The sequence below is a fragment of the Culex pipiens genome, chromosome 1 (genome assembly GCF_016801865.2).
Source record: "Culex pipiens pallens isolate TS chromosome 1, TS_CPP_V2, whole genome shotgun sequence".
Lineage (NCBI taxonomy): Eukaryota > Metazoa > Arthropoda > Insecta > Diptera > Culicidae > Culex > Culex pipiens.
The window spans coordinates 61,614,208-61,626,948 of NC_068937.1; the positions used below are offsets into that span (position 1 = coordinate 61,614,208).

At 41.1% G+C, this 12,741-nt stretch overlaps 3 protein-coding genes and 1 long non-coding RNA gene across 4 annotated transcripts in view; 3 read left to right on the top strand and 1 right to left on the bottom strand.

The window, feature by feature from the left end:
* LOC120419903 (pre-mRNA-splicing factor ATP-dependent RNA helicase PRP16-like) overlaps window positions 1–12,741 on the top strand; it is a 60,516-nt gene that overhangs the window by 27,333 nt on the left and 20,442 nt on the right. The gene's annotated exons all lie outside the window — the stretch shown is intronic.
* The window catches only part of LOC120419905 (protein trapped in endoderm-1), a 48,089-nt gene that overhangs the window by 9,256 nt on the left and 26,092 nt on the right, over window positions 1–12,741 (top strand). The gene's annotated exons all lie outside the window — the stretch shown is intronic.
* LOC128092487 (uncharacterized) lies at window positions 5,514–6,415 on the bottom strand. The gene is made up of 2 exons (XR_008211810.1): window positions 5,914–6,415; window positions 5,514–5,851 (listed from the first exon to the last, which is right to left on the bottom strand). It is a non-coding gene; the product is annotated as an uncharacterized LOC128092487 (long non-coding RNA).
* Window positions 10,269–11,269, top strand: LOC128092485 (ets DNA-binding protein pokkuri-like). Its single transcript, XM_052706377.1, has 2 exons — window positions 10,269–10,943; window positions 11,006–11,269. Exons 1-2 carry the CDS (start codon window positions 10,808–10,810, stop codon window positions 11,170–11,172), a joined length of 303 nt encoding a protein of 100 aa, XP_052562337.1. The 5' UTR covers window positions 10,269–10,807; the 3' UTR covers window positions 11,173–11,269.

Here is a 12,741-nt window from a genome sequence, read left to right on the forward strand (position 1 = left end):
CGAAGGAGCGTGTAGTCCTATTCTCTCTTGGCTCGCGCTCTCCTTCGCTCGTGAGCAATTCTGTCTCGCGAGCTGGTCCGGTCGCGAGCGCTACCGAGAGCAAAGGAGAGCGGCAGCTCGGGTCTCACGGTCGAGAGAGAGTGGAATGTTTCTCGCAAGAGTGTGAGAATTCCAACACTGCAAAACATCGAGAATAAATACCATATTTTTTAAAATTCATGTTAGATGTAAATTCTAAATTGTAATCAAAAATGTGCAATTTCAAAATTTGAAGCTTTATTTAAAAAATTATACCTTAATTAACACTTACCAAAATCAATGTTAACACAAGTAAATCTGTGAGATGCTGTTTTTCAGCAACCATTTGTCTGATAAAAAGAACATAGAGTTAATTTAGTTCTATAGTCTGATCAACGAAGTCCACAGAAGAAAATTTCGTAGTATCGTTTCAAAAGGGCGAAACCTTAGATGTTTACAAACAGTCCATTTAACTTGCTTTAGTGACAGTTCACGTTGAGAAAGAGTAGGATAGACTCCATGTTTACATCCAAGGTTTTGAACGATTGTAAATTTACTATGGAATTATACTGCCGCTCGAAGCTCCGTCCCATATGTAATTGGGTACTAAAGCTCTATGTCAATTTTTATGTACAACGGTAAAAAACACGATTAAAAACCATTTCTGATCACTTTTTTTCATTTTAATGCAAAATTTTTTTTTGACAGGACAACATTTTTTCGATGGATCAACTATGGTCCCCTTGGAACGAGCTGTCAAGTAGGAGCTTTTCTGTCAAGAAGGACCGCGAGGTTAATTTTTCGAAATGGAATTAAAAATCTATTTTAAACTCTTCGTGGCTGTACAAAGGATCATTTTACTCAGAAAAATAAGCTTTATCGCTGTAAACAATAATATCAGCAATCTAAGCTTCATTTTAGGACCCAATTTCTTCAATTTTAGGGTGATGATGCAGTTTGGTTCAAAACCAGGTAAACTATCAGAAAAACCAATAAAATGTAGTACTTTGTTCTAGAAAACCGGAGAAAATTCACCTTTTCGTGAAACTCTAACACGTAGCCTTATGGGTGGGACAAATTTGACATGCGTTTTTCTCGGCTTGCTGTTTTAACACATGGTACGAACTGGATTAGAGCGGCAGTATAATATAAATATTTACCAAAAATTTGCTCAGCTATTCGACAATATCAGAAATATTTTAAAATTGCAAAGGAATGTCGAGCTACCGTGTCCGTGGGGTTACGGGTTTCACTTTGTGAGTGGAAGATGATGGGTTCCATTCCTGTCTTGCCTGGCAAAATCAGATTCCCTTTTTATCGTAAAAGCGCCTAATACTCCGATTCAAATATATCTTAAAATGAATCGAGGAATTAAAAGTTAGAGTGTGTGCGTGCAACATGGAGTTAAACATAGGTGCCCACCCGCAGTTGCTACTCCGTTATTGACCAGGACCTCCAGAAGTTAAATCCACGAGCCGTGGAAGATGAGTGGGTGCACAGAAAAAAAATGTAAATTTGGAAGCTTTAATTTTGGAAGGTTGAATATTACCTCTTTTATGATGTATTTTTACCTCAATTTAGACTGAAAAAGGTGCAGGTGGTTATGTTCGACATGACCAATATGACAAAGAACTTTGTACAAAACTCTAAAAATCATGCTATTTTTATTTATATTTTTTAATTCTTTGCCTATTTATTTAATCCTGAATAATTAATTCTAATAAAATGTATTCATCAATGGCACCTCTGTGGATGTAAATTGCCAAAACATCCCCCCCCTCCTTCCCAGAAAAAAACGGCAGCGATAGAGCTGCATCCGGAAATCATGGACTTTACAACCACTATCAAAATGGCAATTTTCATGTCCAGTCCCAAAATCCATGTTGCCAAAATCGTATGGTTCGATAAATATCCCTGGCAGAAACATTCCTAAGGGAAATGATAACTCCGGGTGTGGCCAATCCTGTCAAAATGGCCATTTTCATTACCAGTATCCAAAACCATGAATTTTGATACCCATATTGCCCCAAGTCGTATGGTTCGATAAATGTCCCCCCGGTAGAACCTCCCCTCAGGGCCATGGCCACTTCGGGTGTGGCCAATCCTGTCAAAATGGCCATTTTCATTACCGGTATCAAAAACCATGAATTTTGATACCCATATTGCCCCAAGTCGTATGGTTCGATAAATGTCCCCCCGGTAGAACCTTCCCTCAGGGCCATGGCCACTCCGGGTGTGGCCAATCCTGTCAAAATGGCCATTTTCATTACCAGTATCAAAAACCATGAATTTTGATACCCATATTGCCCCAAGTCGTATGGTTCGATAAATGTCCCCCCGGTAGAACCTTCCCTCAGGGCCATGGCCACTCCGGGTGTGGCCAATCCTGTCAAAATGGTCATTTTCATCACCAGTATCAAAAACCATGAATTTTGATACCCATATTGCCCCAAGTCGTATGGTTCGATAAATGTCCCCCCGGTAGAACCTTCCCTCAGGGCCATGGCCACTCCGGGTGTGGCCAATCCTGTCAAAATGGCCATTTTCATTATCAGTATCAAAAACCATGAATTTTGATACCCATATTGCCCCAAGTCGTATGGTTCGATAAATGTCCCCCCGGTAGAACCTTCCCTCAGGGCAATGGCCACTCCGGGTACGGCCAATCCTGCCAAAAAGGCCATTTTCATTACCAGTATCAAAAACCATGAATTTTGATACCCATATTGCCCCAATTTATATGGTTCGATAATCTCCCCGGTAGAACCTTCCCTAAGGGCAATGGCCACTCCGGGTGTTGCCAATCCTGTCAAAATGGCCATTTTCATCACCAGTATCAAAAACCATGAATTTTGATACCCATATTGCCCCAAGTCGTATGGTTCGATAAATGTCCCCCCGGTAGAACCTTTCCTCAGGGCAATGGCCACTCCGGGTACGGCCAATCCTGCCAAAAAGGCCATTTTCATTACCAGTATCAAAAACCATGAATTTTGATACCCATATTGCCCCAATTTATATGGTTCGATAAATCTCCCCGGTAGAACCTTCCCTAAGGGCAATGGCCACTCCGGGTGTTGCCAATCCTGTCAAAATGGCCATTTTCATCACCAGTGTCAAAAACCATGAATTTTGATACCCATATTGCCCCAAGTCGTATGGTTCGATAAATGTCCCCCCGGTAGAACCTTCCCTCAGGGCAATGGCCACTCCGGGTACGGCCAATCCTGCCAAAAAGGCCATTTTCATTACCAGTATCAAAAACCATGAATTTTGATACCCATATTGCCCCAATTTATATGGTTCGATAAATCTCCCCGGTAGAACCTTCCCTAAGGGCAATGGCCACTCCGGGTGTTGCCAATCCTGTCAAAATGGCCATTTTCATCACCAGTATCAAAAACCATGAATTTTGATACCCATATTGCCCCAAGTCGTATGGTTCGATAAATGTCCCCCCGGTAGAACCTTCCCTCAGGGCCATGGCCACTCCGGGTGTGGCCAATCCTGTCAAAATGGTCATTTTCATCACCAGTATCAAAAACCATGAATTTTGATACCCATATTGCCCCAAGTCGTATGGTTCGATAAATGTCCCCCCGGTAGAACCTTCCCTCAGGGCCATGGCCACTCCGGGTGTGGCCAATCCTGTCAAAATGGCCATTTTCATTATCAGTATCAAAAACCATGAATTTTGATACCCATATTGCCCCAAGTCGTATGGTTCGATAAATGTCCCCCCGGTAGAACCTTCCCTCAGGGCAATGGCCACTCCGGGTACGGCCAATCCTGCCAAAAAGGCCATTTTCATTACCAGTATCAAAAACCATGAATTTTGATACCCATATTGCCCCAATTTATATGGTTCGATAAATCTCCCCGGTAGAACCTTCCCTAAGGGCAATGGCCACTCCGGGTGTTGCCAATCCTGTCAAAATGGCCATTTTCATTATCAGTATCAAAAACCATGAATTTTGATACCCATATTGCCCCAAGTCGTATGGTTCGATAAATGTCCCCCCGGTAGAACCTTCCCTCAGGGCAATGGCCACTCCGGGTACGGCCAATCCTGCCAAAAAGGCCATTTTCATTACCAGTATCAAAAACCATGAATTTTGATACCCATATTGCCCCAAATTGTATGGTTCGATAAATGTCCCTGGTAGAACCATCCCAGGGCCATGGCCAATATCCTACCAGTTTGGTCCCAACCAACCGTCCCCTAACATGACAGTTTTCGTGAGTTGCGCGTATCCACCGACAGATTGCAAGTGGGCCTCGTCGGAGTACGCCCATCAAATACGCAACTCAAAATTTGCATAGGAAACTTTTTTTTCGTGACGGCTTTTGTGGCACGCTCACTTCAACAGTTCTAGACTTATATTTGAACGTGGCGTATCTCTAAACAAGTTTTTAAAGAAAGTGATTCCATAATGCTTATTTTGTCGTTTTAAACCAAAACAAGGCAAAAACTATATTTAATTAAACTATTCGCCATTTTCAAAAATTTGGCTAGATAATATCGAAGGCCGCCATCTTAGGCCCACTGGGCCCACAAAACGGGGTACGCTCAGTTTGTATGGGAGCTGTCAACATGCTCCCGGGCTGGTCCCAACCCAATTGCCCCAAATCATTCTGGTTTCCCAGAGAACGTCCTAACAATCTTCTTATAACAGAATTCCTCCCAAGTTGGTGCACAACCTGTGTCTTTCCATGTGTGCATGTGTGTGTGTGTGTGTGAGCAATAAAATTACCACCGTCGATCCGTCTCTGACCGATGTTCAGTAGGCACTAAATTGTTCAGAGGCTATCTGTTAGCTTATATAGTTCGCATGAAATGCGGCAACATGGCGCAAATTTTGCCTCGTCTCCTGCTTTCTTGGAACAGTCACGCGAGAATGTTGCACCATTGTTGCCACATTTCATGCGGACTATATAAGCTAACAGATAGCCTCTGAACAATTTTAGTTTTAACCGAAAATCCGTCAGAGACGGATCGACGGTGGTAATTTTATTGCTCACACACACATGCACACATTCACTGAAAAAACCCAACATAGCAAAATCAAATGTTTTTTCACGTGAGCTACTCCAAAAACCAACACGATAACTTCACGTGATTTTCCTGTGACTCTCACATGCTTATCATTTCAAATGAATGTGAAAATCATTCAGCTCCAGCTGATCATTACACTCAAAATAATGTTCACCACAATGTTGCATGAAAATATATGTGGTTATTTTCCATATGGATGTTCATGCCAAATCTACGTGAACCTCTAGTGGCTAGGCTGTATGCATTTTCAAATATACCAATACAGTCATACCCCACATCACAAGAATGTCACGTTACGGTTGCAGTAAATTCACGCAAGCTCTGCCTGATTGGAATGCAAATATCATATGATTTTCTAATGACTTTTACAGCGGGGGTGGGGCATTTTCTTCTTGTTTTTTTTTGTTATTGATGATTAATTTTGAATAAAATAATTGAGTAGTTCTTTAAAATTTTTATTTTCGCTGTTTTTATTCACTTATACACAATCACACTAGCACGACAATCTGAATAACACAACAACACTCTACACAATAAACTCGTTTGACATGTCTGGAAATTCAGGACGCACCCATGGTTCCGGCGTATCGTTTGCTGCTCGCGGGGTGTCTAAACCTGTTGTCGTACAGGACCGACGCCTTCGTCGCCTACTCCTCTGCATCGTTGGCTCCCTGGTAACCTTGGTGACCTGGACCTTTTTGGCTTCGCCCGAGTCCTGCTCCAGGTTACGGTTGGCCGGCTCCGATGGTTGCGCGCTGGAACTACTGGTTCAGTGGCCTAGAAAAAAGGCACATAAAATTAATCAAATTTTTTGACAAAATGATGAAACAAATACTTACTATTTTACGCAAATATTTTACTCCGAAAAAAAATACCGCAAGCAGATTCGGGAAACGACTAGAGTTCTAAATTTTACGAGAAAAAAACCGAAACGATGTTCATTTGATGAGAATCAGCAGCAAACTGACCGGCTGGAGACTTGCACGCCCAGCTAGAAATTTTCAGACAGGAATTTCATGCACCATCCCAACCATACCAACTTACACTAACAATTTCACCACAATGTTGCTTGAAAAGGTGTATGGATTTTTTCCATACCAGTTTCCATGCGGGTGTTGCATGATTATCATGCAAACCAACAAGCAGCTGACTGCAAGCCACGCCTCCAAATTTTCAAGCATGAATTTCACGTGACATTTAGTTGTATGAGTGTATGCTGCGTGAAAATCATGAAGAGTTGACATGAATGCATTGCGATTGTTGCATGACTCATGCAAAACATTGTTTTGGGACAAAAATTAGCTGCCACAGGAATTTTCATGCAACTATGTGGTGAAAGGTTTTTTGAGTGTAGGAAAAAAACATTCACTCATCTTTTGCATGGTGTTCACGCGGGATTCAAATGAATTTCACTTTGATTTGCCCCAATCGACTTGTCTTTTGGTTTTGAAGTGGAAGTCACGTGAGATTCAAATGAATTTCATTCTGATTTGCCCTAATCGACTTGTCCGTTGATTTCCAAGTGAAATTCACGTTATTTTTAAATGCTATCGATGATGAAAATTAATCCTAAAGTAAGATGGCAATTTTCAATGGGTACGAGTTGGAGCACTTTTAATTTTAATTTGCTCCCGAAAAAAGTGGTTTTAATATTTTAAGTATTTCAGGATTATGTGGTAAGTATTTTCTTATTAATTCTTTAAAAAATTGAATACTAAGCAGACAATTTTATACCATTTTTCCAGGAAATCACGGATAGGCTAATTTCCAGCGAAACTTAGTCATTTCCATGGAAGAGACTTTTCCAGGACCTCCGTGTGGTGAAAGATCCGGTGTGTGGCCAAGGAGTCACGGATCGCTGATCGTTCAGAATGTGCGTGCTTCTTATTTTTAAGTGTGAATTGTAAAACAATTTTGAAAGTTAAATTTCTCGAAAAAGTGTTTGTTATGTGTTATTTATATTATAAAAATAAAAGGCAAAACTCAAAAACATATGAAACGTATTTTAATAATATGCTACAAAAAATTTCACTTGAAACTGAACAGAAAATCATTTGATATTAATGTGCAATTCATTTCATTCCTATAAACATTTCATGTGATAATCATATGCAATGACACGTGAGGTTAACGTGATTTGCCTTTGAATCTACCACGTCGCGCGATGAATTTTGTTCAAGTGATTTGCACATGACATTCCCATGTAAAGTCGTATGGGGCAGAATCACGTGTGAAACATGTGATATTGCTATGTGTCTTTCTTTCAGTGTTGAAATACACAGGCTGTGCAACAACTTGGGAGGAATTCTGAATGATTTCATTTATCGAACCATACGACTTGGGGCAATATGGGTATCAAAATTCATGGTTTTTGATACTGGTAATGAAAATGGCCATTTTGACAGGATTGGCCACAGCCGGAGTGGCCATTGCACAGTGTTCGGAATGGCAAAATTAAGTGGAATAAATTGATAACTCTTTTATTTGACGTCCTTGCCAAATGGTGTCTTCGGAAGAGTTGTTGTACTTGATAAGGGCTATCTTTTAAAGTTATTGACATACAGGGTGACGATCTTCCAGGGTGTCAACCAAAAACTAACTCTGTTGGATGACGTTGTAGGGCTTTGGTTTCTTGGGCAAAGTTGTAGAGGAGAAAAATTTATGAAGGTTTGTCGAAGGCGCCAAATTTGTAGCTCTTAATCTACTCGAGATATACGCCATTTTTGCAAAAATGGTCCAAAAAGCACTTTTTTGAGATAACTTAAAATGTTAGCGTTTTAGCGGCCTGCTATGTTCTGAAGAGTTGTTTATGACATAAAATTACATATCTTTGCCGAAGACAGCAAAATGTTTTGAGCTTTTATTGAGGAGTTATAACCATTTTAAGTGATTTTGAGCCTATTTTCAAGTGCAATGTTTTCAAAATGGCGCTTTTTGGCGCAAAACCGAACAATGCACCTGAAAGTACACACTTTCAACTACATTTCGTGAAAATATCTCCGTGTTTATTGGTGTCTTTTTTCAGATATCTCAATTTGAATTTTCCGATTTTAAATCAATTTATTTATAAATGTGATTCGAAATCATAATGAATACAAGGTGAAAATCGGTAAATTGAAGGGTAAATTGATCGATTTTTATGGAAAATACATTGTCTATGAAAAAATACGACAACGTTTCCAGAGTGACCAAACATAAAAGGAAATTCCTAATTTTAAATATTAACAATTATTTAAAATTTTCACTTACATTATTTTTGGGAAAAACATGTATTTATTCATAATTTTAAAATGTGTATCATAATTTTAAGCATGAACAATGTTTTATTGCGGGCGTCAATAATTAGAGTTCACGTGCGGTGATACGACCGCAAGATAATGGTCGCATGACAGCCGCAAGACAACCGCAGAACAATTTTTTGGCTGTTGTCAAAGGTTGCCTTGAGTTTTGAGCTGACCTTTTGGAAAATATTCAAAACAAACCAAGTTGACAGCCAAATCAACGCAGAATTTCAGTTCAACTTGCTGATTTTTACACTGCGGTAATAAGGCGGCAATAATCTCCTGTCACTCACAGCGAAGGAGAAACGTGATTTTATCTCGCAATAAGCAATATTAAAATCGATCAATTTACCCTTTCAATTTACCGATTATTACCACGTTTCAATAAGATTCCGCTTAAAAATTATAAATAAATTGATTAAAAACCGTCAAATTAAAATTGAGATACAGTGGACTCTCTCGTTGTCGATATTGAAGGGACCATCGAGAGAAGTCCCGCCCGTGTGGATCAATCGGACCGCGCACTGGACTCACAATCCAGAGGTCGACGGTTCGAATCCCGCGGCGGGCGCTCTAAAATTATTTGTGTAAATATGGGTATTCGGCGCCGTCGCTCCGTGCCATACTTTCATACACTTAGGAGCCCAGGGCGGCGAAGTCCTTGTAGATAAAAAGGAAGACACTAGTGGTTGGTCATAGCAATGGTGGCCGACAGCTATAAAGTCAACTTCGTTCGTTTTTCATCGAGAGAAGGAGTTATGAAATTATAGAACAAAAAATCAAAGCAATCTATTTGAAGGGACTGAAAAATTTATTGACAGCTGGAGTAATATTGATATCGAGAAGATCGACAACCAGAGAGTCCACTGTATCTCTATATCGACACCGATAGACACGGAGATATTTTCAGAAAATGTAGTTGAATGTGTGTACTTTCATGTGCATTGTTCGGTTTTGCGCCAAAATGCGCCATTTTGAAAACATCGCAACTTGAAAATAGGCTCAGAATCACTTACAAATTGTTATAACTCCTCAATAAAGGCTCAAAACATTTTGCTGTCTTCGGCAAAGATATGTAATTTTATGTCATTAACAACTCTTCAGAACATAGCAGGCCGCTAAAACGCTAACATTTTAAGTTATCGCAAAAAAGTGCTTTTTGGACCATTTTTGCAAAAATGGCGTATATCTCGAGTAGATTAAGAGCTACAAATTTGGCGCCTTCGACAAACCTTCATAAATTTTTCTCCTCTACAACTTTGCCCAAGACACCAAAGCCCTACAACGTCATCCAACAGAGTTAGTTTTTGGTTGACACCCTGGAAGGTCGTCACCCTGTATGTCAATAACTTTAAAAGATATCAAGTACAACAACTCTTCCGAAGACACCATTTGGCTAAAAGGTCAAATACAGGAGAAATCAATTTATTCAATTGCCCCGAGGGAAGGTTCTACCGGAGACATTAATTTATCGAACCATACAAATTGGGGCAATATGGGTATCAAAATTCATGGTTTTTGATACTGGTAATGAAAATGGACATTTTGGCAGGATTGGCCACAACCAGGGCTCTAAAAGGGATCGATCACTGATAGTGATCGCACGATATTTGACACAGCTAGCCTATCAGCTGTCATTTTCCATTTGATCGTTGATAGAGAACTCAGAACGCCTATCATGAATTCAGTGCTAAGTGATCGCTCAAAAGAGGGCCGGTCGCATGAACGTTACACTCAGTGAGCTCACATGTATTTAAACCGAGAGATTGCCGATTTTGACTCTCAAAGAGTTACTCTGACTTGACGGCTTGCCTTCTCTGTCTCTGCTGCTCTCTGCTCTCTTTAATTTGCATTGCTTACTTGGATGAGATAAACAAAAATAAACCCATCCAGGTTTTGCAAATATTGTCAATTTTGTGTCTTTTTTTTGAAGAAGGACCATCGTGTCGGATAGGGATGCCGAGGGATCTTTTGTTCAAGTTTTCCCACGGTGCGCTGGCCGGACTCCGGAGTATGGATGACGGCGGATTCGATTCTCAAGCCGAAAGTCCACCGCAAACCAAGAACAGCTGCATACGTGTTCCAAGAACAGCTGCTTACGTGTTCCAAGAACAGCTGCATACGTGTTCCAGAAGTCGTTCAGCAGTAGCAGTATTCACACCCAGAACCGCACTTCCGGTGGCAAAAGCTCTGATTCCGAGGAGAAAAATTCTACTGCCGTTTATCACCGCCCACTTTCCCTTCCGGACCGCAAGCTTCAGTTGCTGAAGCAACCAGAGCCCTCCGTTGACGCCCATTTTCTAGGAGACCCAACACCTTGGCCAACTCCAGCTGCTAGATACCAAGACTCTTCAATACCCGGTTTTGGTCTTGCAGGACAACAGCAGCAATGCGAACGCCAACAGCAGCTCGCCCAGCGCCGGTGACGGATTAAGCAACGGAAACTCGTCCAATGGATCGTCCAGCATCTCCAACGGTCCACACGCTGAACCTGAAGTCGTCGACCCTATCACCACCGTTGCATCACTCCCGGTGTGTTTTTACCTTCAAGCGGGAGTTCTTTCTTGACGGACCGGAACCCAATACCAGTAAGTACTTTCTCCTACTGACCTCGAATCAGGATGTTCCTACCCAACTCTCCTTTCTCCAGATGGCTGCCTCCCGTGGAAATTTTCTGGAGTAACTGCTGAACGATCCGGCCCAGCGCTACACACACGGGATACGGGCTGGGCTGGGTTGGCCAAGCTGTGGGACAAGCAGAAGATCTACATGTCGATGAACTACGACAAGATATCGCGAGCGCTGCGTTACTACTAGCGCATCAACGTTCTTCGGCGTGATGGCTGGAGAAAGGATGACGGAGATTAAAATTAAAAATTTAAATCCTAAATTGAAACATAGATTGCTGATTTGATTAAACACAACAATAAAGCTTATTTTTTTAGTGTAAGGCTGGTACAACTTTCATTTGAAGTTTTTGTTCCCCCCCCCCTCCCCCTTAAAAATTAGCCCGAAAAATCAGGGGCCAAAAAAAATGTTTTAAAAAAAAATCAAAATATCAATGGATATTTAAGTACAATCAGCTGAAATCAATTTAAATGCATTTCCCTACGTGTAGAATCATTTTTAGCATGTTTGGGTTAATTTAAAAATCTTTAGAATTTTTGAAAAATTTTAATGTTCAAGTTTTTTTTTGCTAAAATTTTTATTTTCGTCGAATCTTTCATTTTTTGAAAATTAATGATTGCAAAACAACTGAACTAGTATAAAATTTATTTTAAAACACTTTTCCATTCAAATGCTGAAACTATGGCTTGTTATTTCAATATATATTTTTTTAGTTTATTGCACCCTCCCCTCGACCCTTTTTGTATGGATCGTGGACAATCACCATCCCCCCCCCCCCCTAAAGTGTCCACGTGGTTCCCTTCCGTCAGACGGCTGAACTAGGGGACCATCGATAAACCACGTGGACACCTTAGGGGGAGGGGGGGGGATTAGCGATTGTCCACGCTCCATACGAAAAGGGGAGCGTTTTTTTTTATTACGTAACGCAAAAAAAAATGGAATTTTGGACCACCTCCCCCCCATCCCAACAAAATTTCCATACATTTTTTTAAAATTTTGTATGGAGCGTAACACAGCCTCCGACCCCCCCTCACCCCAACTGCGTTACGTAATAAAAGAACGCTCCCAAGGATTTGTTTTGTAATTTTCCTCGAGGGGGGGAGGGGGAGGGGTCTGACATTTCAAAAAAACTGTCCACGTGGATAGTCCCTAGGCGCGCGGACAATTTCCAATTCAAGCAACAAAAAAATCAAACTCAAAACCGAGCTCAAAATTCAAAAAAAAACTGCCTTCGGTTATCCGCCGGGCACTCGACTAGCAACAGTCAGTGATAGAGAAAAAGAGCTGTCGATTGATAGCTATCATTGCAAAATTGATCGAAATTCCGATCAAATGTCAAACGAACCAGTGATACGCGAATGAATTTCGGGAGAGAGTCAATTGAGCATTTGAGTGACTTTGTGTGGCACTCATTCATTCGTGTGTGTTTGAGCGAAAGCAGAATGTCTAGGTCAGGCAGTCGTCGCGAAAATGAGAGAAGAACTCAATCAACTGTCAGAAAAAATGTCGATCCATCACAACCCCTGGCCACAACCGAAGTGGCCATGGCCCTGGGGAAAGTTCTACTGGCGACATTTATCGAACCATACGACTTAGGACGGTACCAAAAATCATGAATTTTGATACCCATATTGCCCCAAGTCGTATGGTACCGTAAATGTCCTCCCGGGAAAGCCTTCCCCAGGGCACTGGCCACTCCGGGTGTGGCCAATCCTGTCAAAATGGCCATTTTCATTACCAGTATCAAAACCATGAATT